Here is a 27940-nt window from a genome sequence, read left to right on the forward strand (position 1 = left end):
AGCCACAGTACATCTGGACATTATAGACTTCCACTGCAGCCACAGTACATCTGGACATTATAGACTTCCACTGCAGCTGGGTTCATTACGGAGAATAATAACTCTCTAGTCACGGTTCCATGAATAAGAGAGGGGTTAAAAAAAGATCTCTCTTCCCAACTCCATTATAAAAACTATGAGGACAAAACAATGTTGATCCAAACTTAGAGGAGCAATAAATGTTTTTAAAAACATTTACCGTATTTTCTGCACTATAAGGCACACCGGATTATAAGGCGCATAGAATTAAACGCTACAGTAGAGGCTGGAGTTACGTTATGCATCCACTAGATGGAGCTGCACTAAAGTGAATATCAACAAAACAGTCCGACTCGGGTCGGCGAGGAGAGCCTTCCGCAACTGGCCAGGCCATGGCCGAACGATGATCACCCTTCTCCGTTTGCACACAGCATGTTCGTGGAGAACGTGGCGCTAAATGACCTGCAGACGACCTGATTATCAGGTAGATAGGTAGATAGGTCAGTCAAACTTTATTAACAAACCAGCGTTCTGACAACTATCCCAGCATGCACCGCGCGCTTCTTCTTCTACGGGGGAAAATGAAGTCGGCGGCTGCTTACCGCAGTTGCTATACCTGTTGTGGCTCAATATTGGTCCATATATAAGGAGCACCGGATTATAAGGCGCACTGTCGGCTTTTGAGGAAATTGAAGGTTTTTAGGTGCGCCTTATAGTGCGGAAAATACGGTACTTTAGCAACAGGAAGCTTGTTGCTGATTATAAAACACTATTTGACCTCATCAAAAAAAACTTTGGAAAAAATACTACTGTTACTGGTAATGAATATGAAGTTTTTTCTTTTGTTTGTATTGATTTTTGATCCAAATCAAATGTTTCCGTTTCCTTCACCAATTATTACCTTCTTTGGTGTACCCAGGACTTGGCAGATCTTGAATATGGTGTCCACTTCACTGGATCCTGGGAACAGAGGCCTGAGTGTGTAAAGCTCAGCCATGATGCAGCCGACCGCCCACTGGTCTATGGGTGAATTGTATGATGTGGACCTGAGGAGCACCTCTGGAGCTCGGTACCTGGTTAAAAACACCATGGCAGCTAAACCCCTGAAATCCTACTCATTTGCATTAAACACGCACGACATTTAATCTCACCATCGAGTCGAGACGTAGTCTGTGTACGGCGGTCGAGATCTGATCTCACGGGCGAGCCCGAAGTCGGCGATTTTCACCAGCTCTGGGCCCATACACAGGAGATTTTCTGGTTTCATGTCCCTGTGGAAAAACCCTGACAGAGACACATAGTGCAGAACTCATCAGGACTAAAACAACAAGTGTGTTAAGTACTGCTTAACATTATGCTCTGGTTGTAAAAAAAAAAAAAAAACATACCATGCTTATGAATGAATGCAAGTCCCTGCAGGATCTGAAACATTATGTTCCTAACAGCCGATTCAGGGAACAAACGTGTCCTGCAGCAAGGCACAAAAGTCAAAAAATTGTTAGGAAACATTAAAATTTACAAAAGCACTTTAAATATTTTTAAATATTTCCACATTTTTAAAGAAAGAAACAAAAATACTGACCGGTCTTTCATCAGCTGATACAAATTCTCCTTCATGTACTCAAAAATGAAGTACAAGTGATCATTTTCCCGGATTACCTCCTTGAGTTTGATCACATTAGCATGGTTTAGTTTCTTCAGGGACTGAAAGAGTAAAACGATACATAATGGAATGTAAAAAAAAAAAAAAGATTTAAAATATGTACATGAAACTAAATAAATCTCATCATGCTGGACAATGCAAACAGCTTTATTGCAGCACATTGAGAAGCACGACCTGCGGCTTCTGAATAAAATAAGAGCAGAGTAAGAGCGCTGTGTGATTTAGGGGGTTATTGCTGCCGAAGGGGGGATTTTTGCTTAAAATTCAAAAACGGAAAATCATACATAAAACAACTTGAAAGCAGGGTGAATGCACTGGGTTCATGTATTTAACATGCTACTTTTTAGGAGGGAGGGGAAAGTGAAAGGGAGTCTAACAGTGGCATGCTATGGCTAATCTACATAGCATTATTTTTTTGACTTTGCTGTTTTTTTTGCTGTGTTATGGGCGGGCCAGCGGTTTTTGTGAATTTAACAGCTCGCTAGAATCACCTGCTGCTCTGAGAGCTGGGGTGAAGAAATTTGGACTGACATTTTGAACAGGCGTGGGAATAAAACAAGAGAAAAGTTTGGGTTACTTGACAGCTGAGTTACTAACAACATCAGAGTATAACACGCAACTCGTCACATGTGGTGGTCATCATCTTAAAAAGGAAGGAGAATTGAAATACTGAAACCCAATCAAAATACAGTGAGAACACAAGTACGACTCTGTATTCTTTATATCTGTATTTCTGAGATTTGCAATGTATTTCATTGATCATGTTTATTTTTTGCAGATGTGTCTTTTTTAGGAGTATTTTATTGTTTCTGAAAATAAATATCTCAAAGTTCTGCCCACTCAGTTTTACTCTAAGGTGGACTGTCCAATTAAGCAAACAAGGACGTTTCACCTCTAATCCGAACGGATTCTGAACATGGTTGGAAGTAACATGCTTATGCTTTCAGAGAGAAGTGAAAGAAGTACTCTATGCAAAACCTGAAAAGCATATTTAACCTAATTTAACATAGAGCTAACATAAATATTGTTTTAAGTTAATAATTGCTTAAAATTTATGAAAATTACTAGTTCCGCTAACAGATTATTTCCCTTATAATATGCCATTATAAGTTATGTTTTATAAGAAGACATAACTTGTGTCTTGTTATAAGTTAAATAATCTGCCAGTAGAACTAGTACTTTTTAAAATGTATGTTAAGGAATATTTTTTGGCATGTCCAAAAAAAAATCATTAAAATAAAGAAATACCACTTAGCACAAATTATGTCAATAATTGTTAATTATTCATTTAAATCCCACACATTTTTTCTGGTTTGTAATTATTTTTATATGACAAATGTCTGCTTTGGTATTCAAAAAATCTAGAATATGTCCAATATAAACTTACCTTGACTTCTCTAAGGTTCATGCATTCCTCCCAGGAGTAAAACTTTCGTTTCATCCTGGAAAACAAATGTTTCTGTTTAATTAGTTTGAGCTCAACACCAACATCCTTTGTATTCATTAATGATATACCACAGCACAAAACTAGAAAATCTGCAACAAGTAAAAAAATAAAAATTAAATCCCATAATCTCTACAATCTCACTTCTTTATGGCAACAAGTTCCCCTGACTCCAGACTGCGACCCAGGATGACAGAGCCATAGGTGCCATCTCCAAGCTGTCTAAGGGTGGTGTATCTATTCATTGTGCTTGTACTTCCATGTTATCCTTTGGAGGGAGCGTAGCGCAGATACTAATTAGGAGGAAAAACAGTTGTGTTCCTCTTCTACTGCTGAATGCAACCAGATTTTTCTGTGGCAACAGCAGAAGACGTTCGGCTGAGCTGGAGGACTCATGATGTCAGAAATGTGTTTCCTCTGAGCTGAAAAGCAAAGAAAAAAAGTGAAGCATTCAGCACTATGAGTTTATGTTTTGCAAGAAATGCGATTGAGGAATGTAACAGACACAAAACACATATTCACCAATTAACTTAAAAGCAATTCTGTAACTTTTTAAGAAGACAATGTACCTGAAATAACACAATATTTCAAATGCAGTTTCTTGATTGTCTCAGGTACAGACCGAGCTTTGCAAAAGTATTTATTCTCTTTGATCTTTTACATTGAAACCACTGATTTTATGTGACAGACCAACATATTGTAGTATAATTGTAAGGAAGAAGGAAGAAATCAAAAAATAAATTAAAGGTGCAATTTTGCTTCAATTATTGCAAAAATATTTTAAACTCAGGTGGACTGAGTGGAGAATGTCTGTCAACAACATCTTCCAGGTATTGCCACTGACTGGATTAAGGACTGGACTTTGACTGGGCCATTCTAAAGCATAAATACCGTTTGATCTAAATCACTGAACCCCAAGTTCTCTTCCAGCCCTGCCTTGTATTTAGCTCCATGCATCTTCCCATCAAGATGACAATGTAATGCATTTGTAGCAACTCAGCTGACACTCAGCTGCTTCTGCTAACCTGGGAAGCACCGTTAACTTCAAGCTAACCGAGCTTGCTACCACAACCTATTCCTGACGTTTTAGGTTAAAAATTAAAAGGTTAATCGCGGCAAACATGCTAAATAATCGGTAATCGTGCTGTTTGTGTCTGTGGTGATCGAACAACGGGCCAACCCTGCAGAGAAAACTGAGGGGGAAAGAGGGAGGTCCTCCTAACTGACTCAAAATAACATGATGAGACCAAGTAATACTCACCCTTCCCGTGTCGAAGCGATAACCACACATAGCCAAGAAAATGCAGTTAATATTTAACTTATCGCTAATGTCAGCAGTTTTTTTTTTTAACAAGTTGCACTGTTATACGACAACCGCAACCAGCCAGCGCAGCCGTGCACTCAGCGAGAATTAACTCTCAGCAAGGCCATTTCGTCAGCGCTCGCCATAATCTCGCGTTGTTACAGTAATTTGTTTCCTGACAACAAATCACAGCCTCTCCGCAGGCTTCAGGCAGGCGGAAAACATCCGAGATTTAGTAGACCCTGAACAACGAAAACATGCCAAGTAAATGTATACTCTAAATATTTAATGCTTATAGTTATACATATACGTACATTACTGAAATAATCATATTCAACTGCTAATATATGAATACGGAAGGAGAATATTCCTTCCATATTCGAGGATATTAAGGTTTGTCACTGCAAAGGCGGATGGGTGAGGCTGGTGTTGCTCTTGAATCATTGGTTTGCTACAGAAAAGCAGTTCTCTTGAAAGAAATTAGAACTCATGTGGCACAAAAAACTAGATATGAATATTTATCTAATGTTGCAGTATCAAAATTCCATATATCTTCCGAAAGTTGACTTCATCAACAAAAAATTTAGTTGTGATGAGAAATTTGAAAAGAACTCAAAATCTCTATCACGTGTTTAGTGTACTAACTTTCTTCTGGCCTTTTATAGCGATGGACCCAGAAATTGTGAGGGCAAAGGAGGGGCAAGATGTTTAGACAGAGTAGCAAAGCTGGACCGACTTTGGAAATCCTCTATATGTAAATGGGGTGACTGAAAAAAACACTTTCAAATTGTTTAATGTAATTATTTTAAAACAAGAAATATGTTTATAAATGTATAAATCTGGAAGAAAAGTTAATATTTTTGTTGTTATTGATTTTATTTCATTTCATTTATTTATTTCGAACAGACATTAAAAACAGTCAAAAAAGAACAAGAAAACAAAATCGAATGAGACAAACCTAAGAAATAAAATGTAAAACAAATTATTTTGCCCATGTGACATGCAATTTTATATTTTCTGTTCGAAAAGGAGCAGGTAGAAGATACATCTTATAATATCCTGTCCCTTTCATATTATTATTGACATTATTTATAATAATATATTTTGTTCTTATTATTATTAGTAATAGTAATAATAATTTATGTAAAACCAATAAACACTCTGTTTGTTTAAGTTTTGCGGAATAAAAATAATCTAATTTCCTCAATTAACCTTCGTCTAATTCATTGCACCAAACTGGATTGAATCTTTTTGCGTTTTAATGAACTGACCATCAGTGAATAAACTGGAATCAGTGTGGAGCTTTATATGGGTTAGCGCTGGTATATGGTGTCTTCGCATAGCGCCTCTCACTGGTTCTCTCTGCCCCGCCTCAGCGCACCATTTACCCGAACGTGTCACCGACGCTCCGGGGCCGCTCAGCAAGATGGCTGCGTTCCTGCGAGCTCGTAAATATGTCTGCTGTGTGGTTCGTTTCTCCGACCGTGAACTGTAAACGGGACCGGTGAGCACCTGCAAAGATTAAAAAAGAGAGACCTATTGGCCAAAGTGTCATGGTGGGTGTCCGTGTTTTATTTGTTTTTGGGGGCTTAGCCTGCTCTGTAGCTAACGAAGCTAACAGTAACGACACCTGCTTTCCTCCAGGTTACCTGTTTAGCTATAAGGTCTCTGCACGTTCCTACTAGTAAACGTCGGGGTTAGTTAACAAATAAACTACAAAATGCGCGCACAGTGCGGGAAAAGATTGCCTTGTTTCGCTTGATCTAATATTAACGTCAGTAAACAACATGGCATTTAAATTGAAACTTGCATGAGCCATTGGTGGGCGTGTTACAGTTGTTTATGTCATTAGATGTTTATCTAAAGTTAGTTTTGTGAAAAACTGACACATAACTCACATGATGTTCTCAATTTCCCATTTTCAAAATAACAGGTTGAGATCATTGAAGTCAATGCACTGTTCCTTATAAAGGAAGGCATTTATTGATTTGCGTTTGTTGTCTCTCAGTATTTCCATTGTGGAGCCCATACTATGACTAAAGGTAGAGCAGAACTTCCTGGAGTAGCTCTCCAGGAGGATGTATTGGCTAAATGACTTGGGTAATATAACCAAAGTACACTCATGGAAATTAAATGCAAAATCAACTTCAGAAATAAACTGAAAAGTGATATGAAGACTGTTTAAGCAAGACCAGACAACATTTTTGCAGAGAATCTTGGTTAAGCGTAGTTGTATGAAAAACTACCACGGTTCCAACAGTGTTGTTTACCTTTGCAGGCTGATGAAAATGCTGATATTGGAGGTACGCTAGAGGATGAAGATGAGAGTTCAGATGATCCAAACCTTCTGGTAATAAAACAATCCAAAGACACATATTTATATTCTTAGATGCATTTTGTTTTTCATTTACTTGGTTATTTATCGGAAAGGGCATGTTTAAAACAGGTTTTCTCTATTTTGTTATGTTGATGTTGATAAAAACAGCTATACACCCTGTTAATAAGGGGGGAAAAAAATTATTTTATGTTTTCTTTTGTAATTTCTCGGCAGCTGGAACTCAACGTGTTCAGAGCTCAGTGGATGTCTGAACTCAAGCCGAGCCCTGGAACGAGTGACCGACTGCAGAGGGCAAGAGGTGTGAAGAGGACTCAAGACATTGCTCGAGAGGAAAAAGTGAGCTGGTTTACTTATTGTTTTTTTTTTGTTAGTGTAACTAACAGTTTGGTAAAGTGTTACACTAGATGACTGAGATTCGCTTTCCCGTCAGGCTACAGAGCTGTTTCTGAGAGCTGTTCAGGAGGAGCAGAATGGGGCTGTCTATGAAGGCAAGTAAATGGAAGGTGGTGAACGTACTTGTTAACGAAATGATAAATCGAATACAAAAATTATGTTCGGAAGCAATCGCGATCTTGTTTTTAAATGATTTCTGTAGTATTTGAGCTTGTTCAATTGTCACCCGTTACTGTCTTGAGTTTTGTGTGAGGATTTACATAAGATTCAGTATCATCCAAGCGTGTTTTTTATTTACAGCTATCAAGTTCTATCGCATGGCTATGCAGCTAGACCCTGACATTGAGTTTAAAATCAACTACAGCCGTCCTCCTGACGCAGACAGAGGTGGAGGAAATTAGTAAGTTACCTTTTACACCCGATTAACATCATAGCAGTCATAAATTAAGCAATGTCAAGTTAAACTGCTTCTCTTCTTTTGATTAAATAACATTTTAATATTAGTTGGCTAATAGGTGACTTTACCTTTACATTCTGCCACAACTGCGCCTTTGATTGAAGACATTCTTAATCTTGATGTGGCCCGAACTGAAAATGAGTTTGACACATCTGTCTTATTGCGTCAAATCATAAACTCCAGCATCACCGTCTTGTTCGACACGGGGCTCGTGAAATATCACTAACATGTAATTTTCTCAGCATGGAGGACAGTGACACTGATGGGGAGATTGAGGATTTGCTCACCTACTTTGAGCAGCAGCTCACTCTGGAGAGCTCCTTTCCAAAGATCTGCACTCCTGAGCTTGAAGCGACTCAGACGCACATTTCAGGTAGAGACTGACTTCCTAGAGCTTTTGTTTAAACTCATCTGAGGTTCTCATGTCCACATCTGTATTGAAAGCTGCGTTCTCCAATTGCCAGCCTTGCCACGGGAAATCCTGATGTACATATTTCGCTGGGTTGTGTCGAGCGAACTGGACATGCGGGCCCTGGAGCAGCTGTCTCTGGTCTGCCGGGGGTTCTACATCTCTGCCAGGTGAAGTGGCTGGTTTGCAGTCAAGTTGTTTCTGCTCACCAGGTTTCAGAAATATTCATCTTTTTGTTTTTCTTTATTTGTTGTGTCTTCCTCAGGGACCCTGAGATTTGGCGCTCTGCTTGTTTAAGAGTTTGGGGACGAAACTGCACCAAAGTGGTGCCCTTCAAGTCCTGGAGGGAAATGTTCCTGCAGAGGCCACGTGTCCGGTTCGACGGTAGCGACACATTGTTTCAGCTTCAAGTTGATTTTGTTGAAATGTCGAAATATTTAAGGAAGATATTTAAGGAATATTTCAGTCTTTTTGTTTTTTAAATCGTGCTCTCAAGTTTTTAAAAAATGGCCTTTATTTCAGATTAAAAATAAAACAAAAAGACAGAAATTCTATAAGGAAACAAAAAATTCTCAGGAATTTGTAAGTTAAGATAGAAGTACCGTATTTTCCGCACTATAAGGCGCACCTAAAAATCTTCAATTTCCTCAAAAGCCGACAGTGCGCCTTATTATCCAAGTGCGCCTTATATATGGACCAATATTGAGCCACAACAGGTATAGCAGCTACGGTAAGCAGCCGCCGACTTCATTTTCCCCGTAGAAGAATTAGCGCGCGGTGCATGCTGGGATAGTTGTCAGAACGCTGGTCTGTTAATAAAGTTTGACTGACCTATCTACCTACCGACCTGATAATCAGGTCGTCTGCAGGTCATGTAGCACCACATTCTCCACGAACATGCTGTGCGCGAACGGAGAAGGGTGATCATCGTCCGGCCACGCCCCGGCCCAGTCGCGAAAGGCTCTCCTCGCCGACCTGAGTCGGACTGTTTTGTTGACATTCTTTATGTCAACAAAGTGGCTTTAGATATTCATCCTGGGTGCTTCGATTATGGTTACCAAGGGACCAGCCCTTATACATTTAAAGCCAGAGGGGTAGGGGGAAGAGAGAGACGGAGACTGCGGCGGCAGCGTGTCGTTTGGTCTGTGTTACCCAGAAAGCAGTTGGGCACAATATCGCAACACCAACATCGTGAGTGAAACAATGACTGGGGCAGCCTACTATATAAAGTACTCGGGGACCACTTCTTTACAAATGTGGATGTGTAATAATAGAGTACAGAACAAATCGGCAACCCAAACTGAAGCGTCTATTCTGTGCGCCTTATAGTGCAGAAAATACGGTATATCTTAAACCAGTAAAGAGGGCGCACAAAATGTGATTAAGAGTTCTTGTGAGAATATTGTTTTAGGAATAAGTGTGCATTTAGTGCACATTATTTATTGTCCCTTCATGCTACTTCTCAGGTGTCTACATCAGCAAGACATCATACATCCGTCAAGGAGAGGAGTCCTTGGACGGATTCTACAGAGCTTGGCATCACGTTGAGTACTACAGGTACGTTACTGTTTATTCACGTCTCAATTAAAAGGCTAAACACACAAAGTTTAAACATTTATCCGTTATGTTTTGATATTGCCATTCAAGGTACCTCCGGTTCTTCCCCGATGGCTTCGTCCTGATGCTCACCACCCCCGAGGACCCGTTGTCAGTCGTTCCCCGCTTGCGTATGAGAAACATCAGGTGCGGCTCCGTGCTCTACAAGCTCAGAAATACCATCAACCGCTGTGACCGCTGCAATTGTCTTTCCTCTTACAGAATGGATTCTGTTCTGGTCGGTCATTTCCGTCTGTCACAAGAGACGGACAACCAAACCAAAGTCTTTGCTGTCGTCTGCAAGAAAAAGGAGGATGTAAAGTTTTTTTATTTTTGTTTTTGTGGTTGTTAATTTCTCCAACATTTGTGTGAAATGGTAATGATCAGCATATTTGACGTGCATTGTTGACAGAACCTGACAAAATATAATGTTTATTGCCAGAGTGAACTGCCTTTAGGTCTTGAATCGGCTTGTAAATCGTTGCCGTTTCTTCACAGAAAGCGACCGAGTTTCAAAGAAATCGGTTCTGCAGGCGGAACCAGGCTCCCGAGGCCGAGCACGCCTTCCACGTGGGGCTGCATCTGACCTCCAGAGGGCGTCAGAGTTTCAGTAAGCTTGTGTGGATCCACCACTCCTGCCACATCACTTACAAGTAAGACTCCAGAGTACCATCCTAAATTAGCAGAAAAAAAACCCTCTTCCTGCATTTATAGTTTCTAATTGACCATAATCATGTTTTCAGGTTGACTGGGGAAACCGTCATCACAACGTTTGACCTCGACAGGATGTACACGCCCTTCTTCTTTGCACGAGTGAAGAGCTACACCGCTTTCTCCGAGCAGCCGCTGTAAGGAGCAGACACAGTCGTGCATGATCCCTTGAAAAATCACAGAAGAAGCTGAACTCGCCATCTAAATAAAAAACGAATCCTCCTCAGTCTGTGCAATTTGTGCTGTAGCAGGATTATGGTGTCGCCTCTTAACGCCCTCATGTTTCCCCACACGCCAGCATGTTTTGTTTCAGGTTTGCCTGTTAGGATGCTGCTTATTTTCTGATAATCAGAAATTACAGTGATTTGCTGAAAGCTACACTGATTAGCAACCTTCCCCCACCTGTTTCAAGCAATGAATGTGATTTTTTTCGTTTCATCGTGCACTTTCTTCCTCAAATAAATGAGATGAAAATAATAAAAAAAAAAGGTCTTGGTATTGCAATATGTAACAATGCAAATCCATTTGTTTTGTGCGCGCACAGCTGTGGCGATAAAATGATGACTCGTAAAAAAGTCACGGAGATCCTATTACACAACCCCGGTGAACAGACAGTACAGATCTGATTTCTGACTTGCTGCATTTGTCCTACAGCTGAACGCATCAGTATAATCCACGTATTTTCTGAGAACCAAACACAAGCAGAGCCAAAGGGATTTGGAGAGAGAGAAAAAAATGGATAAAATTATTTGATGCCTTTAGCTGCTTCAGAAGCTTTTATTGAACTGATGTAAAAGTTAAAACAAAATGCTTCCACTTAATACAGTAGGGGTGTCTAAAGTGTGGACCTTGGACTGATTTAAAAAAAAATGTTTTATTAAATTACAGGAATAACTTTTTTATTAACTTCCTCCATCTCACCATATATGCCTTATGCAGTCGTAGCTGAACTAGAGATCTTGGTATTACTACCTTTGTCCACGTCAAACCCTGATGTCTGAATTCAGCAAGTCTGGAAAAAAAATATAAAATTTTTTCTCAACTTCTAACATGGAAGTGTCTACCGGGATAATTTTCACCACTTTACCCGAGAATGAAAGGTGGTAAAAAGGATAATTTTTATATACCCTTCAAATTTTCTGTGGCAACTGGAGTAGCAAGATTTATTTTTTTCCGAGGCTTTTGCACACCTTTACCAGAAGTGTCGAGAAACATGGAGGGCAGCGTGCGCTTGACCTTCCTCACTGGACGGCTTCAGAAAATCAGGAAGTCTCCATTTGAAATACTGGCTGGGAAGCATGCCACGAAACTTCACAATGAGTTTCTCTGTGCTCCCAACACGTGGTGCAGCGACACACTCCAGTGCACCAAGCCCACTCGCACCGTGTGAGGTAAGAACGTCAGAAAGTCTTCGAGAAGCAAGTCTTACGTTCTTTCTCTCTTTCTTTCTTCCTCTGGAATGGTTTTCAGAAAATGTATCTTGATTTTTCTTTGTTCACAATTTGTGGTTTGAGTCTGCCAAACCAAATCAGTTACAAATGTTATCAGGTTCACAGTGTTGTGACCAAGAATGCCAAAAATGTGTGAAACCTCGGCCCCATCGCGCTCAAAGCTCTCTTAAGTGGTGGGAGCCGTTAAGAAAAAAATATTGATCTCATTTTTTATATTCAGCATCCTAACTTTAACTTTTCTCATAGAAAGAGACAAGGAATATAAAACATAACAAAAACAGAAATATTTATTTGATCACTTAAGTTAGAACTTGATACAAAATGATAACTTTTTACAGCTTCCAAGCAAAGTTTCCATTTGAAGTTGCCTATAAGTTTCAAAGTAAGTCATCAAAGTAAAGTCAACAAACGTTAGTCGACAAATCGCTTAGCAATAATTGTTGCAACACAGTTCTTAGCCTGTTCAGACAAGGATCTCACAGTAATGGATACACATGTTACTTCATTTTTCCAGGGAAAGATTATTCATTTTTATGTCTTTAGGGTTATTTTCCACCTGAAAAAAAAAAAAAAAAAGGTAATGCCGGAAGCCAGAAGTCAGAGTTGTAGTTTGTTTTTAATGTGTTACAGTAAGTAAAGCATCAGTGATAACACATCACCTGAAATTTACACCAGACCTCAGAAAAATAAAAATAAAGAAATTATATATTATACCATTACATTCATTTTTGCTTTCTTTATGAGTTAAACCAGTGCTAACTCTGCTCATAAATACATACAAATACACCAGAAATTTAACAAAAACAGCTACAGTTATGGCATGTTTTTAATAATATCAGCACTTACAAGTAGACCAGGTCTACTGCGCTGAGAAATGTGGCCTTTGTTTGATGCTGATTTTCACATTTCTGATCTACTGAGTGGGAGAAACGGAGGTCTACGTGTTTGGGCAGTGTCTTACTGAGTCATTAACTACATGTGCGCTCTACAAGCTGCAGTCAGTTAACCAGGCCGAACATTTTAGCTGGAAACATCCAGCCTGGCTCTGTCTGAACCCATCAGACCTAAAGTGAGCTTTGGAGGTTTGTAAGCTGATTTGTGACTCAGCTAGGGTGGGTGCTTTACTCTGCAGTATCTACGCTAAGATAAGCAGCCTTACGCACCGCAGTTTGACTGATTCTCTTATTTCTATCAAAATCAACTTGCGCATATGTTTAAAAAAAAAAAAGAACATTTCTGATTTTCAATTGTTGGTGAGATACAAATTAAGATGAGGGATTCTGAAGGAACTAAACACATTTTATGAATTTGATTAGAGAAAATTACAGTATAACATTCTAAGCTGCGTGACAAAATATATTAGTTGGTCCAGAAGGCAGGACGTTTATAGAGATGCTTTAAGCTTTAACTTTTAACACGTGAGTGACTTTAAACGTCACATTTTATGTATTTCTGTTATTATCATTGTATTAGAAAAGCAAAAGTATGCTAACCTCTGCAGCAATGTCTGGTCAACAAATTGGAATGCCAAGGTTTCTTTCATTCTTTTTTTTTTTTTTGCATTTAATCCAGTCCAGATTTTACAAGTTAAAATATTACTGACAAAATTGGTCCAGATGTCAAAGAAATGAGTGAAATAGCCCTTAACCACACAGATCTGGTAGCTAACTGCAGCATTTTGCTCATTAATGATTCTGGGAAAGTTGGGATGATACGACAAATGTTTGTTTCACAGCTTGAGTCTAGATAAATATCGAATTCCAAAACTGAACTCTCATATAAAACACTAGCCTCGCATGGAAAAATACTTTGGCATGTGTGTTGTTTAAGAATGAAATGTTTTGATGTAGTTTTACAGGGTTGTTTTCTGAAAGCAACCTTCTTGAATTGTCCTAACAGAAAACGTTAAAGGCAGTTAACTCCCTTAACTTTTTCCACCGCCTCCCTTTGTGAGATGGTGCTGCTGCTGGTCTGCATACTGCCAAGGTTCACTGGATTACTGAGAGGAACCTTCGCTATTTTTAGCCATTCAGTCGTCAAAATGTCTGCTGCAAAACACATCTATTAAAGAGCAAGCAGAGTTGCTCATACCTGTGCTACTCATGCCATTCACAGACAGGGATTTGACTTTTTTTTTTTTCTTCTGATGTTCTAGAATTTAGGGATAAATCTAGATTTTTAAGTGCCATTAAAACTGTAATGCAATGTTGATACCAAACTATTCAGTCATATTAGAGTTTTCAGCACTCACTCTTTTTTTTCAGAACTTTCTGAACATCAGCTTATTCAGGTAAAAAAAAAAAATGTAGTGTTGAAAGCTTATGTAAATGCCCAGAAACAACAGACAACAAAACATTTAAGCTTTTTGCATTTCTCATAATGCCCTGCATAATTTCTCAGATGAATAACTGAGTCGCTTGCAACACAGTGTGAAAGGAGAATTAATATTCTGACAAAACGCCTTTAAAGTTGGATCGTTTTGTTTTTTTTTGTTTTTTTAATCCTGCTTTTGAAAACGCAGTATCTCTCCTTTCACGCTGTGACCACAGTTAACCTGAATGCTAATATGAGCAACGCTTTGGTCGTGATGAGACGGTTCGGCATTTCAAACCGACCTGAAAAAAGTACCTGACTGAGAATAAAAGTTTGGATTATGCAACCGTGCAAGCAGGAATAAGATAAAGTGAGACACATATGCATCACATTGCAGTTACACTGTAAAAAAAATATACTAATTGCTGTTTGTCTTAAAGCGTCCCTTAAGCAGATATCATGATGTGCTATAAAATATTCCGCCAACATGTTCCATTGTTAATCTTTGGACCTTTGTTGTGCAAAGCATTGCTGATTTTTTCTGACTGTATGTTTGTCTGCATTGAGCTTTTTCTTAGCAATTAACCGACCAAAAGGCGAGGGAGGCGCAAGTGTAAAGATTCAGGACTACTACAGTACTCGTCACTTAGAGCTATAACGATTCAGCAGTTCAGACCTATTTTGTATTTATGTGAGGGAAATAATAGCTGTCTGTGGCTATGGCTTATTTTATCTGAAGTGAGTGCTGGTCTGGTCTAGATAAAAATATACATATAACTCTAGCAGCATAACCTAACGGGCTACAGTGGGAAACTGGGCATAGTTTCTCAAATATCAATCCACCCTGAGCTTTCTGGGCGCTGTGCGCTCCATCGACGCCGTTCCGTTGGCGTGTCCGTTTACCGACGCAGACGAACCGTTCTGGTGCTCCTTCTTTTGAGAATCGATGCGCTTCTTGTACGTCTGGAGTAGAAAGAAAGACAAAGAAAAAACAAAAGTTTGTTAAGGAGTATGATATGTACACTTCGGAAAACAAAGTGAAGTAAAAGGTTAAATTGCACTTTAATAATATGGTTTATGATGTAACAGATTGTATATCTATGTTATAAAATATGCAATCAGCATAAAGCACATTTTGTCTCCTAAGAATATCGATTACAGAACAAAAAGCAAGTGAATGCGTTTAATTTAGGGGAAATTTACAGAATAACTAAGAAAATCTTTATAAAAACTCCTTATAAAAACAAGAGCGACTAAAATGTGGACTGAAATGTGTTTAAAAAATTAGATAAATATTTATTGTACAGAAATTTAAAGTTTTGCTGTCACAACAATAATTAATTCGGAATGGCTTTAAAACGGTTCTCATTCCACCTTTCCAGGAATCAGGATGGATTTCTAGGATCATAATTCACACCTCTGTGATTTCGCTGCATCTTCCAACTACCAGTATAAAATAATATGTTTATTTCGCTGCTACAACTGCAATAAAAACTGAAGTTTGCACCCATGAAATATATTTAAATCTTGTTAAAATCCTGGACAAACTTCATATACGCCACAAAATGGAGCAAATGTACAAGAATGACCTGTAATAGTTTTACTGCTGAAAGTCGCAGATTTCATTTATGCTGCAGCAGAATTTTTTCATCACCCTCACACACTCAGTAACACTCTTCAACAAACAGCAAGCTCAGGGGGAGCAAAGAGGAACTTCCCTCTTATATTAAACACACATAATAAACATGGAGAGGGGGGTAAAAGTTCAGAGTAATAGGACAAAAGAAACATGACCTCAAAGGTTCTCGTTCCTTCTTAAAAATATGAAATATATTCCCGAAAACAGAAATGGGTTGTCAAGTTAATCTACATGTTAACTTTCCTATTAAGCCACGCATAACACACACAACATGACTGGAGCTACAGCCAAAGTTATGATTTTCTAAGAAAGAAAAAACTGGCAACAAAACATAAAACACTGAATTTGCACAAAATGAGGACTAAAACTTAAAAGCAGAAATAAAAAAAGGAGCTCACAAGTGACCCATTGAACCTCATGGCATCTTTCTGTTTGCTATTCTACAGATTCTACACATCCGTGTTCGGGGAGGTTTGTTGCATAATCCACTTCTGGATAGAACGTAAAACAACCGGAGTTCATCCTCGGCGAGTTTGGTGCGCGAAAAATTTTCGTATACGTCTTTCGACTATCACATTTAAGAGGCAAAAAAGAATCTCACCTGGATGTAGAAATTTGAGAAAAGGGCAATGAACGAGAACATGTAGCTTATTTGGAAGAACAGCCATCTCATGGGGAAGCCGCACGGCCAGACCACCGCCAGCGCCGTCTGCGTCACGGTCAAACAGAACTGGATCTGCGGAGAGAACAAGAAAAGGTGCAAACACTTAAGAGCTTGAAGGACAGGTAAGACGAACACAGACTGTATCAGCTTTTTAAATAGAACAATAAAACAGCTGCTGTTTGCTATTTTTAAAGGGCTCAGCAGAGACACAATAAATATCCTTTTAACACCTATAGGTGCAAAGGTGTAGGAGCGATGAATTCAGGATGGCGTCTGTCCACCTTGCGAAAAATTATTCAACAAAACGTCATCAAGGACAGAAATATTCTCACAAACAGATCCAAAGTCGTTAAGTCATCCAAATGACACTTTAGAATACAATGAACAAGAAGTTATCATCATATAAACTTTCCATTTCAGAGCACAATTAGAAGAGTAACACTATTTCGCATAATCACAGCTACAATATAACTCAATCTGAATAATGATCAAACTCCCCCCAAGTATCTAGTGGACTCAAGGCCACAGCTCTGTAAGAAAGAAGGAGGCGACCAGAGGAAAAATGAAAAGCTGAAAATGTCTCACAGCTTAAGGCATCAGTCTTAAACTATATGTTGGACACAAAAACAGCCCAATGAAACGGTGCTTCGACTGAAATGCAACTGAACTGACAGAAATATTCAGGAAAAAAAATAAGATGTTCACATCTGGTGAACTTTTTCCACTCAGAGTGTCCAAACATTGTCAGATCAAGATGTGGAGAGCAGATGGAGCTCAACAAGTTTGTGTCAGGGTGTACATACTGATTCAACTAGATTTGGTTTTCCATTTAATTGTAACAGAGGACAAGCTTTGCCATGATTTATCCTGGTTTCACTTTTTCACATCACAAAAAACGTGGGCAGGTGTTTCAGCTGGGAACTTTTCTGAGTGTCTTTGCGATGTCGACTTACTGCTTCATTCAAGAAAAGCAACCGTTTGCTCCGAGTGAACCTACCAGCTGCAGCTGGGTGATGTACCTCTTCCACCAGAGGTACGGTCGGAGGGCGGGAATGGCTGCGAGGCCGTAGTAGGAATACATCACAACGTGGACAAAGCTGTTCAGGGAGGCCCCAAAATATGCTGAGGAGAGACGTGAAGTTATTCATCTGCGCCAAACACTCAAAAAATAAGGACACGTGAATAATTCCTAAAGCTTTCTCGGGATGAAAAGCTCACAAACAAAGAGCTTTTCGCATAGAGCTGCAGTTTTCAGGTTAGTGTAACCTTTGAACTTTGCAGGGAGAAATAAGTGTTTTCAGACGTGACTTTAACGTGGAAGCTCTTGAATTATTTAGCTCTATAAAAGCGCCAAATGGTAAAAAACAAAAAGGGTTCTGGAGGCATCGGAGTGTGAATCTGAGTAAAACACTCACAGTGACCGCAGGGTATCCAGTTCATGACGAACCACCAGATGTTCAGCATGCTGGCGTGGTGGTAGACGTGGAGAAACGTGATTTGGTGATTGTTTTTCCGCAGTATGAAGAAAATGGTGTCAATGAACTCGATCAGCTTGGAGAAGTAGTACCACCAAAGGACGCTTATGATCTGGAAGAGGGTCGCGGCACAACGCAATGTCACAAATACAAACGAAAACAAAACAAACAACAGTGTTTCTGCAGGTGGATTCTAGTTCAGAACGACATAAAGTGAATGCAGGTTAATTTTATGAATCGCCAATCGAAATAAATAAACTCAAGTGGTGGTAAAAATATTTTCGTTTTTATCAGTGTTTGTCTTTACGCCACTGTTTGCTCAGAGCGAGTGGAAACAAATCATTAATGCAAAGTAAACAGCATGCAGTGATAAACGATATGTTTGTGTAATCGTTAGGACCTTTTTATCCGCTTCTGGCTCGCTGTAGGTGTTCTGGCAGTAGAAGTTGTATCCACCGTACCATGCAGTCGTAGCAAGCTGCAGAGGAAGCCATTAAGATAAAAGATGAGCAAGCTGGTTGTAAAATCAGCAACAATGAAGTCACCAAAAAGACGGCGAGGAGCCTGAAAGAACTGCTCAGGGGTAAAGGTTTCGATGTTGGGACTTATTTCCTTTTCGTAGAAACGACACAAACACATCAACACGGAGCAACTTAGAAAAGCAGATAAAGTTTCTTATCTCTTGCTTAAGTTTCGGATTGACTTGGCATAAGAAGCTGACTCTGGTTTGAGCTGCCCATCAACCGTAGATGATGAAACCGCAGAACCGTCAAGCCCCAAAAGAAGATTGATAATCCAGCCGAGAGACACAATTTATTTATAAATTGTGTAAAGAAATTAAAAACAGAAAGCACTTTGCTGATCAGCGACTGTTTGGAAAGAAATACCAATGACTTACGAAAAACAAATGTTTCTTTTAGCTGTTTTGTTTTGGATATGTTACAACGTAACACACAATGCAAACATATGCACAAATGTTTAAATATGTTTGGTTTCTTGCAATCATGTCATCAGGAAATATTTGCTTTTAACAAACAAAACAGCTTTTGCCGTAATTAGTGGCATCCCAAACAATTGATGCAAAGCAATTTTAAGTGAAACGTTTTTAATGCTTTCTGTACTTTTTAAGGTCATCAGAGGTCATAGGATGGTTTAATTGTATTTTTTAGATTTAATGCTTTCCTTTATAAATGGGACAGTTACTCAGAATGAGTAACCAGAGTGACAAGAGGGTATTCCTGCCTCTATTCTATCTACTGCTGTGCACTGCTGGTCAGCTGGCCGAAAAGGGCGCTGCTGAACTTTACCATGGCTACAGCAAAGACAAATCTGAATGTGTGGAAATTGGCTCGGCACACAACAAAGTATGGAAACAAGTGTTGGGTAGATTTCTTCATCCTTTCTAGGCCACAATTTTATCTAATTGAAAAGGGCGGTTTACTTCCCCTTAGATTGTACCACATTTGGAGGGAAAATGCATATCTGGGTTCACCAGCACTAAAAATCTTTTGTGGCACTGCAGAAAATAATACATCTATTTTAAGGGTTTTGTACACAAAGAGTGCCAATAACTGTAGAGAGAGCTGAATGTGATAAGAACACAATAGAGAAGGAGAGAGGCCTTTGTCCAAAGAACATGAAAGCAAAAATATATCAATTCACCGTCTGTGGATCAAAAGCCAACATAGTGCTATTGCTTAACAGAATGAATGAATATTGATTCTGTTTTGAGTTTTAATTGTTTTGTTATGTGGTCACAGACATTAACCTCTCTGTAACAATGAACATCCGGCATATTAAACAAAATACATTACAGCCTGAATATCGACTGAGCGCTGGCAGGCTGACAGGAAGCAGAGAGCTGCTCTGCACTTTGATTCACATCAGGTGACATCAGATTTGGCCCACTAAGAGTTCACCCTGAGCCATTCGCATAGTCCAGAGTTTAATGTGAATCAAACGGCCAACTGTTCACTGGGACCTTACGCAACGCAGACGGCGGGACTGGAAGCCGGATGTGAACGACGGGACAGATACTCAAGTCCGCCGCACACAAACGCTACGTCTGGGTCACAGAGCACCAATCGACAAGTATACGTTCTTGCTGCTGTCACAGCTCAGACTATGCCAACTTATCAAATACGCACAAGTACGCTTTACATCACTGTATCTATCAATTTCAGCAGTGTAGTCAGCTGCTTTAAAAAAACATAGGGTTTTTAAAGCAGGACATGTGAGAGTTTTGATTTCTAAAACAGTCAGCCTATCAGCATCCTGCTGTGTCCTTGTCTTTTCCTGATAACATTGTCCTCAGGCACAGCTTTCAGTGAGACACAATAAAGACAAAGAGCAGCTGTGAAGAAATGGTTGACATATTTTTTTCTCTGAAATAGATGCGAAGATTCATTACAGTTAGAAGACGTTTAATGCCCCAACACCTGCTGATGCCCGTAGTTTTTAAGACTTTGCGCTAAGATAAACTAACAGTCTACTGCCTTCAGGATCGTCTTGTTTCAAGGGTTGAGAAAGATCTCGTTTTGGTTAAAATAAGAGCAGAGAATCGCTTTCAGATCATCAAGCAAATGTAAACGCCAGAAAAAAGACTTTGCGAGTAAACGCCCTTTCAAATGATTTCATTTATTTAAAGGAAAAGAGCTTTCCAAACCATAAAACTAACAACTGGTTGTGTTGTCGTTTTGGCTATAAGCCGCTGTGATGTGAACCCAAGGTCCCAAACCGATGGCTTTCACCTTTGGACTCCTCCAAGGATGCTCTCTTTGCCCAGTTTATGTGCTATTTGTCATGAAAACTGACCTTCACCGAGTCAAGTGAGATAAAGTGCTTTAGATGCTGTTCTTCTGTTTTACTGTGAACTCTTTGTGAGCTCCTGGAGGAACTTCTGTTAAATGTTTTCATTTGTTGATAACGGTTCCCAAGTGAGGTTTGCTGGAGTCCCAAAGTCTTGATAATAGCATTATAATCTATTCCAGACTGATATGAATTTACTTCAACAGGTGAATGGATAAAAAAGAAATTGAACTCAGTAATCTGAATAAAATTGTTAATCATAGGTTATTCATGATTTATCAAGCTGGGCAGTTGTGTTTCCAGCATTTTTTCCCCTTTTCATATTAACTCAGGTTATCTTTGTCTGATATCTTATTTTGATCATGTGAAACATTAAAGAATGACAGAAAACCAAAAACACAAGAAACCTTTAAGAATTCACAGCAATGACAGACCACTTAAAATGATCAGTTTCTCTGATTTTTCATTTCTATAGGTATATGTTTGAGTAAAATGAACATTGTTCTTTTATCTTAAAGTGACAACATGTCTGTGAAATTCCAGGACACCTTGCAAATACAGATGAACAAAACATCTGACTCTGGTCCTTATCTATGCTTTTCTATGCCTCTTTGTCGTTACTTTGCACTGTTTTGACTCATTTCGTCACGTCTCTGCGCTCTGCTTACCTCATAGCACATGTAGAAGGACAAACAGGTGACTCCCAGATTGTAGAGCACCATCAGGCCTCGGCAGGAATATGGCTGCCTGTGCTTCATGTACTTGGGCCCCATCCACACGATCAGAAGGTACATGACTGTGAGTGCAAAGGTTGGCAGGTAATTGTCGAGCAGCAGCATTCCCTGCACCCGCTTATCTGAAATACGGAGATAAAGAGGAATGCGAGTGAGATGAATTAGAGAAGAAAGGTTAGTGGGTGAAAAAGCAGAGAGGAATCCTTTCACTGGCGTTTGAACGAACATAGTCCTCTTACCTCTGGGACCCATCCATGTTTCAAAGTAGGCATTTAGTTTGTGATTTAAGGTCTCCATTTTTTTTTTTACCTGTAAACACAATGTGGAGATAAAAATTAATTGGCGGCAGCTTAAATCTTCGCACCAGAGTTAAAAAAAAAAAAATAGTCAGCGTAGCATGCAAAGTAAAAACTAAAGTCATATAATGTTATCTTGTTGTTACAGGGAAGGAGTTATGGCCCAACCAACCAGTCCGACTGAATTTGCCAAAAAAAGAAATAAAAAAAAAACCAAGGGACACGTCAAAGAACTGACGTTGCAATTGCAGCTATCAGTGTTTATCAATGACCCATGTAGTGCACACCACACTGTTCTGATTTGTATTCATGAAAAGTATTGAAGACCGTGTTTAATTTCCCTTCTGTATTACAATTATCCACAACTTTGTGTTAGTTTACCTCGTAGAATCCTTTTAAGACACACTGAATGTAAAGTTTAAGCACATCCCTTCTCTGATCGAGAAAGCTAAACAGAGAGTAGAGCTGAACTTTTTCTGTAGTACAACTTTTACCCAAAAAGACGCATGAATGCATGTACAAAGAAGAAAATCAGACCCCACATGTTACTAATTCGAAGGAATTCAGGAATGAAAACTGTCACGTGGTCGACTCTGTGATTCGCTTAAACTGTAATTCTGCAGAGGCCATCAAAGCCATAAGCTGAAGCGTCAAACATACATAGTTGGCCTTCGGTGCTATTGATCTTTGAAGCTCACCAAATAAATGTCCATGCTGTGTGGTTTACTCAGAACCAGGAAGTATTTTTGTTCCTGAACAGTAGAATCGGCAGCACAGCATGAACTCTAGAGTCTCAGGTCAGACTGGTTGCATCAACCTCACAAAAATCAATACAAAAACACAGATAAATGAATTTGTCGCTGAACATCCTCCAGTTTTCTTCCTACTGTTCAGGGAAGATTAAAATGAGAGCAAGAAAGCTTCTATCTTTATTGTAACGTTTCAACAATATTTGTTTTGCTGCTGCTGAGAGAAAAGCTGAATAAATCCAAGAAACCTGGTCACTCAAGAAAACAGCCTAGAGTCGGTATTTCCCCAGAGCTACTATGACCAGTTGTACCATTTGCAACATCCTGAGAGAATTACATAGTCTGCACTCTTTGTGACGTATTTTCTTGAAATGCATTGAAAAAGCATTTCACTGCATCACAGAAAGCTGCGTCTCTCACTGCATAAGCACCTGCGTACTTGGCTGGAAGCATATGGGGAGACACAGCATGTTTTCTGTAAAGTTTATTTCCTCTGTGAGACACTGGAATTCACCTTTTATATATATATATATATATATATATATATATATAATTTGAGCGAGAGAGTCTAGCTGTTTATTTATGCTGTAAGTGCAAAACGGGGCGAAAGGCTGGTAGAAAAACCTTCAAGTTTTTATAAAAGGAAGAAAGAAAATATAACAGATTTAAAATTCAAGGTGTTTAATAAGAAATGAAACGAAAGAATTACTTGCACACCATCTTCTGGGGTGATGGCTTTCACCAGTTTCCTATTCCGACCCACAAAATTGCCGTGGAAGAGACTCTGAGTACGGGTTCGTGAATACAAGCGTTGTAAGCTTAGTTAATCTTTTGCTGCTGCATTTGATAAATTGCTGTTTTGTCTTTACAGTGTTTATCTTTTCAGTGTAATTTGATGATTTCTAGCCCCCAGACTTTAACCCCCCAAAAAACTGCTGCTAGTATTTCCTGATCTGAATAAAAAAAAGAAGAGTGAAACACTTTCTGGAGTAAATTTCAGGCAGCATGATATTTGGTTCCTACCCTTACCAGAGGCGATGATCCCCTGAAACTAATTTTTCAGATCAGAAAAGCAGAAGCCAGTCGAGGCTCTCTTAAGCCTTTAGAAACAACATGATCAATCGGGTAATGAATGAATAATGTGTGTTTGTGGAGACACTTTGTTCATATAGCCTCCTCCTTTATCCCAGTGAACAGACTGGTCAAACTCGGTGCGTTAAACCGCTGTCGAGAGATAATAAAGAACACTGCTGACGGCTGCGTTTCTCCACACCTGGCTTATTTCGGTCAACTCTACCTCAGTGATGCCCTTGCTCTTACTATCAGTTACATGTTGGGCTGCGCCAGAACGCCATAATCTGAGAGGCCACAGCCGGAGCCAAAGCAAAAGATATATCACCAGTCTGGCTACACGGTGAGCATGGAGAGTATGTGAAAAGTAACTTCTACGCTGACCTGTGTGTGACTGTGCAGATATGGTTTTGAAAGAGTAGAAATTGTGACATGGAGTAAAAATTAGATGCGTCTAAATCTGTAACGTGGGACGTATTTGGACGAGATTTAACAAGCTTCGGCTACTACTAGCTCCTTCTCAAACTTAATGTGAAGGTTTTGTTTATGTTTAAAATTTTTATGATTTTTTTTTTTCCTTTCTCTGACATGTACGAAATAAAGAAAGAAAAATAAATAAAAAATTCCCCTTCAGAACTCACCTAATTAGTTAATTAGCTAATAGAAGAACACCTCATACAGGTCAGGGATAAAGTGATTTGAATTTAAAGAACAATATCTCAAGCTTTTAGCATCTCGCTGAGTGTTATCAACACATTGGTCTCCATCTGAACTGACATTAATCAGGGAAGCAGCCAAGAAGAAATCCATCAAACTCTGGATTAGCTGCAGAGATCAGGTGGGAAACTGTTGACAGGACAACTGCTGCAGGAAGAAAGCCGTTGTTTGGACAAATACCTCGAGAAGTCCAATTTAAAGGTAGGAGACACGGGAAAACATGTGGAAGAAGCTTTTTTGGCCTCCATGTGAATTCAGAAAACTAACGCTGAAGCGAAGTGGCAGCATCATGCTGTGGGAATGCTGGTCTAAGAAGATGGATGGAGATAATTATGGAAGTGGACAAAACCCAAAACGCAGGATAACGACCATATACAAACAACCAGAGCGACAATGTAAAACTTTAGGAGAGAGCTGAATAAAATCGTGGTCGTCATGGCGACATCCTAGGTGATCCAAATTATACATGCCAACAGCACGGACTTTCCATACCCTGCATTTCCACGGTGGATGAAAATTTGGGTTTTTCATCATCAGTGTCATCACAGCATTATTCAGCTACAGCTATAAGCTAATGCAGCCAGAGTGTAGGAATGGCCTAGTCAAAGTCCACACCTCGAGCCAATTAAGAATCGGCGACTTGTCCCGAGAAATGACGTCACTCTGCAAGCAGACGTACATTTGACTGCGATATATTAAACGACTGTCCAAAGATTACATAACGTAGTAGCAGTCGCTAGCCGCAATGTTTCAATATCGACTAGCGTACTTGGAAAATGTCAAAACGTCTCCTGGTAACATCCGAGAGTGGACATCATAAACCTCAAGAAGGCTCCAAACTTTTTCCTTAGAAGGAGCTCTCCTAACTTTCCTCCGCCGGAGAAGTGAGCTCCTCTGCCGGCTTTGAAGCGTTCATCGTTGKGGGGGGGGGGGGACGCGGTCCCTCAGGTCACCGCTTTGTTGTAGCCTATAATAGTAATTTCACATCCGGCTCACGCGTGTAACCCAAACTGCACTTTATAATGTTAAAATAAACCAGCAGCCTGCGGTGGAACCGAGACAGCCGAGCCGATGGCGGCTGCTACAGTTACATAACAATCTGATTAATCACCAGCAAACTTCCCTGGGATGAATTACTTGGATAAAAATACAAACTTTACCTAAATAAATGACCGCTGTCCGCCTTTAAAGTTCAGACGCTTCAGGGAAGCGAAGTGTTATTAAAATAAGAGGGATGGGGTCAAAAAAAAAAACAAAAAAAACAAGACTCACCCTACAGGATCGGTGGAGGAGAAGCAGCAGAGAGCAGCAGACTGATGAGTAACCTTGGCTGGTCGGGTTGAGCTCACGGTGCGGCTCTGCTTTGCTCTTTCTGTGTGTGTGTGTGTGTGTGTGTGTGTGTGTGTGTGTATCTGTGGAGAGGAGTGGGAGGAACACACTGCCTGGCCCGCTGCCCCGCGCTGGGGTTATAGCCAGGAGGTGACCTGCTGTGTCGCAATGCCACTCACTATCAAGAGGATGACATCAGACCATGGTCAGACTCAGGAGGACTACTGGAGATGGACTCTAGACAGGTGAAGCAGGTGGCGACAGGGAGGGTGTGAGGTGTCGAGAAGAGTCAGAAGACTTCTCAGAAAAAGAAAAAAAAAAATATCTCTGCATCCTCTTTAAACTATTGAGATAAATTTTTACATCCACTACCCTTTAATTATCCTCTGATGAAGCAGCATCCAGCCTCCAAAATGTAAATTTACTAGTTTATAGAACAAAATCCCTGCTTTTAATTAGCGTGATTTTTTTGTTTTATTTTGAATAAAACGTTTTGTAATTGCAGTATCTCGCTTTTTTATTACTATTATTTCCCTGTTCTGTGATAAGAAAATTTTAAGGGTTGTAAAACCATTAAGCGGTCAAGTTAAGCCCTCCCCTCCCACAGAGCCCGCTCTGCTCAGATTGGTCAGCTCCTCTGACCTGATCAATCCACGCCCACCACTCCACACCAGTTCTGCTGAAATTCAAAAAAATTCAAAATGCTTCACAGGAGGCAAAGGTGGCGCACAACGTTGCAGTGGAACATGGGGCAGAAGTCACTTTTCTTATTGTTTTCAAAGAAGTCTGCTTTTTCCCAGTTTGATCAATTGCATCCTAGGTCCCATAAAAACACCCGAAGTATTAAGGTTTTGACTAATAACTGATTTTAGTGCAGCTTTAAAATGCTATACTTTTAGATAAACAACATTTCATTGTTTATCTAAAACAATGATCATATTGTTCCTCTGTACAGACAGCAGAAGAAAATGAACATAATTGCAACAAGACAGAACTGTGGATTTCTGGAATGTCCACACTCCTTTCTAACTCCTGGGGCTTTTGGGGCATAAAAACAAATTATACTGATTGGAGTGACTCCATATATTAATCGTTTCAAAACGTTTTATTTGTACCAGTTTTAATGTGAAATATATATCCAGTCATGCATGATGTAAAAACTGTTGTAACCTGCTCATTCCCAGTTAACCTTCAGCTTGCTAGCTTGCATCCACAGGTTCTGGGTCGAAGTTGATCAGCACCTTATTTCCTCATTATAACAGGAAATAAGATTAGCTGCCATAGCTGCGCGGATGATACACAGCTCTACATTACGACGTCACCAGGTGACTCTGAACCCATCCAATCACTGAATAAATGCTTAGAACAAATAAAAACCTTCAGAGACACATTAAGACAGTCACAAAGTCGGCCTTCTATCACCTGAAGAACATCTCCAGGATTAGAGGACTGATGTCTCTAGAGATCTAGAGAAACTCATCCATGCGTTTATCTTTAGTCGCATTGATTACTGCAACAGCGTCTTCAGCGCCTCCAGCTGCAGCTGATCCAGAACGCTGCCGCTCGCGTTCTCACTAAAACCAGGAACGTAGAGCACATAACACCAGTTTTAAAGTCCCTACACTGGCTCCCTGTAGCTCAGAGAATAGACTGTAAAATACTGTTGCTAGTTTATAAATCACTGAACGGCTTAGCACCACAATACATTAAAGATTTGCTGTTGCTGTGTCAACCTTCCAGACCCCTCAGCTCTTCTGGTCCACAGGTTCTGGTTCTGCTCCACATGCCCAGAACCAGAACCAAATGAGGGGAAGCAGCATTCTGCAGCTTCTATGCACCACAAATCTGGAACAAACTTCCAGAAAACTGTAAAACAGCTGAAACACTGACTTCCTTTAAATCTCGACTAAAAACAAACCTGTTTAGAGTTGTATTTGAAACGTAATCAGTTACGGATTTAACGATGGCATTTGACTTAATGTAATGTTTTGACTGCTGATTCTATGTTCCATGACTTTGTGTTTTTGTGCTTTTTATGATGTAAAGCACTTTGAAATGCCTTGTTGCTGAAATGTGCTACATAAATAAAGTCTGATTGATTGGAGTTTTTCATAATTTTCATCCACCTTTCGCTGCAACTGTCTTTTTCATCTTCGAAACCTGCTCAGAGCTCATTTACCTAGCTGAATTTTCTTACAGTACTTACATAGAAAGTATGCCTGACTCAGTGCTTCTGTTTTGCGTGTGTGCGCTCTCTCAAATTCTAGTCTTTCATGGCAGGTTTCTTCCTGTTGAAGGCAAGTTGTTTTGTCCACTGTCGCAACATGCATGCCTAGAGAAATTGCTGCAAAGTCGATGACAC

At 39.7% G+C, this 27940-nt stretch overlaps 3 protein-coding genes across 6 annotated transcripts in view; 1 reads left to right on the forward strand and 2 right to left on the reverse strand.

Annotated features, from left to right (window-relative positions):
- cilk1 (ciliogenesis associated kinase 1) overlaps nucleotides 1–4580 on the reverse strand; it is a 7762-nt gene extending 3182 nt beyond the window's left edge. Inside the window, exons 1-7 of one of the 3 annotated variants that reach the window (XM_008429785.2) lie at nucleotides 4387–4580; nucleotides 3270–3547; nucleotides 3069–3123; nucleotides 1601–1722; nucleotides 1407–1486; nucleotides 1170–1302; nucleotides 920–1091 (exon numbers count right to left, since the gene is read on the reverse strand). In XM_008429785.2, the coding sequence (XP_008428007.1) occupies nucleotides 920–1091; nucleotides 1170–1302; nucleotides 1407–1486; nucleotides 1601–1722; nucleotides 3069–3123; nucleotides 3270–3370 (663 nt within the window). In that variant the 5' untranslated portion in view covers nucleotides 3371–3547; nucleotides 4387–4580. Of the gene's footprint in view, nucleotides 1–919; nucleotides 1092–1169; nucleotides 1303–1406; nucleotides 1487–1600; nucleotides 1723–2172; nucleotides 2208–3068; nucleotides 3124–3269; nucleotides 3548–4386 lie in introns of those variants that run through there. The other 2 variants (XM_008429784.2, XM_017308851.1) reach the window with 2 other exon arrangements.
- Nucleotides 4581–5807: 1227 nt separating this feature from the next.
- fbxo9 (F-box protein 9) lies at nucleotides 5808–10810 on the forward strand. The gene is made up of 13 exons (XM_008429787.2): nucleotides 5808–5984; nucleotides 6707–6778; nucleotides 6980–7102; nucleotides 7197–7254; nucleotides 7460–7559; nucleotides 7859–7989; nucleotides 8081–8195; nucleotides 8291–8409; nucleotides 9492–9582; nucleotides 9673–9768; nucleotides 9844–9937; nucleotides 10120–10274; nucleotides 10365–10810. Exons 1-13 carry the CDS (start codon nucleotides 5982–5984, stop codon nucleotides 10471–10473), a joined length of 1266 nt encoding a protein of 421 aa, XP_008428009.1. The 5' UTR covers nucleotides 5808–5981; the 3' UTR covers nucleotides 10474–10810.
- Nucleotides 10811–12045: 1235 nt separating this feature from the next.
- elovl5 (ELOVL fatty acid elongase 5) lies at nucleotides 12046–25853 on the reverse strand. Of its 2 annotated transcripts, none has more exons than XM_008429788.2 (8): nucleotides 25522–25853; nucleotides 21656–21725; nucleotides 21351–21538; nucleotides 18275–18352; nucleotides 17815–17986; nucleotides 17397–17521; nucleotides 16337–16471; nucleotides 12046–15059 (listed from the first exon to the last, which is right to left on the reverse strand). In XM_008429788.2, the coding sequence occupies exons 2-8, from the start codon at nucleotides 21711–21713 to the stop codon at nucleotides 14931–14933; spliced, it is 885 nt and encodes a 294-aa protein (XP_008428010.1). In that variant the 5' UTR covers nucleotides 21714–21725; nucleotides 25522–25853; the 3' UTR covers nucleotides 12046–14930. The 2 variants fall into 2 exon arrangements, with proteins under 2 accessions (XP_008428010.1, XP_008428011.1); XM_008429789.2 differs by having other exon boundaries at nucleotides 21656–21723; nucleotides 25518–25853.
- Between the last annotated feature and the right edge of the window lie 2087 nt (nucleotides 25854–27940).

The sequence above is a fragment of the Poecilia reticulata genome, linkage group LG15, assembly GCF_000633615.1.
Source record: "Poecilia reticulata strain Guanapo linkage group LG15, Guppy_female_1.0+MT, whole genome shotgun sequence".
Classification (NCBI taxonomy): domain Eukaryota; kingdom Metazoa; phylum Chordata; class Actinopteri; order Cyprinodontiformes; family Poeciliidae; genus Poecilia; species Poecilia reticulata.

What these genes read in the sequence shown, in the direction of transcription:
- fbxo9 (XM_008429787.2), top strand. An exon ending in GACAGAGGTGGAGGAAATTA is followed by an intron (nt 7,560 to 7,858) that starts GTAAGTTACCTT and finishes TAATTTTCTCAG; the next exon opens with CATGGAGGACAGTGACACTG. An exon ending in GACTCAGACGCACATTTCAG is followed by an intron (nt 7,990 to 8,080) that starts GTAGAGACTGAC and finishes TCCAATTGCCAG; the next exon opens with CCTTGCCACGGGAAATCCTG.
- elovl5 (XM_008429788.2), bottom strand. Translation starts at nt 21,713, where the DNA reads ATGGAGACCTTAAATCACAAACTAAATGCCTACTTTGAAACATGGATG. An exon ending in AGCCAGAAGCGGATAAAAAG is followed by an intron (nt 17,987 to 18,274) that starts GTCCTAACGATT and finishes ACCCTCTTCCAG; the next exon opens with ATCATAAGCGTCCTTTGGTG. An exon ending in ACATCACCCAGCTGCAGCTG is followed by an intron (nt 16,472 to 17,396) that starts GTAGGTTCACTC and finishes TTCTCTCCGCAG; the next exon opens with ATCCAGTTCTGTTTGACCGT.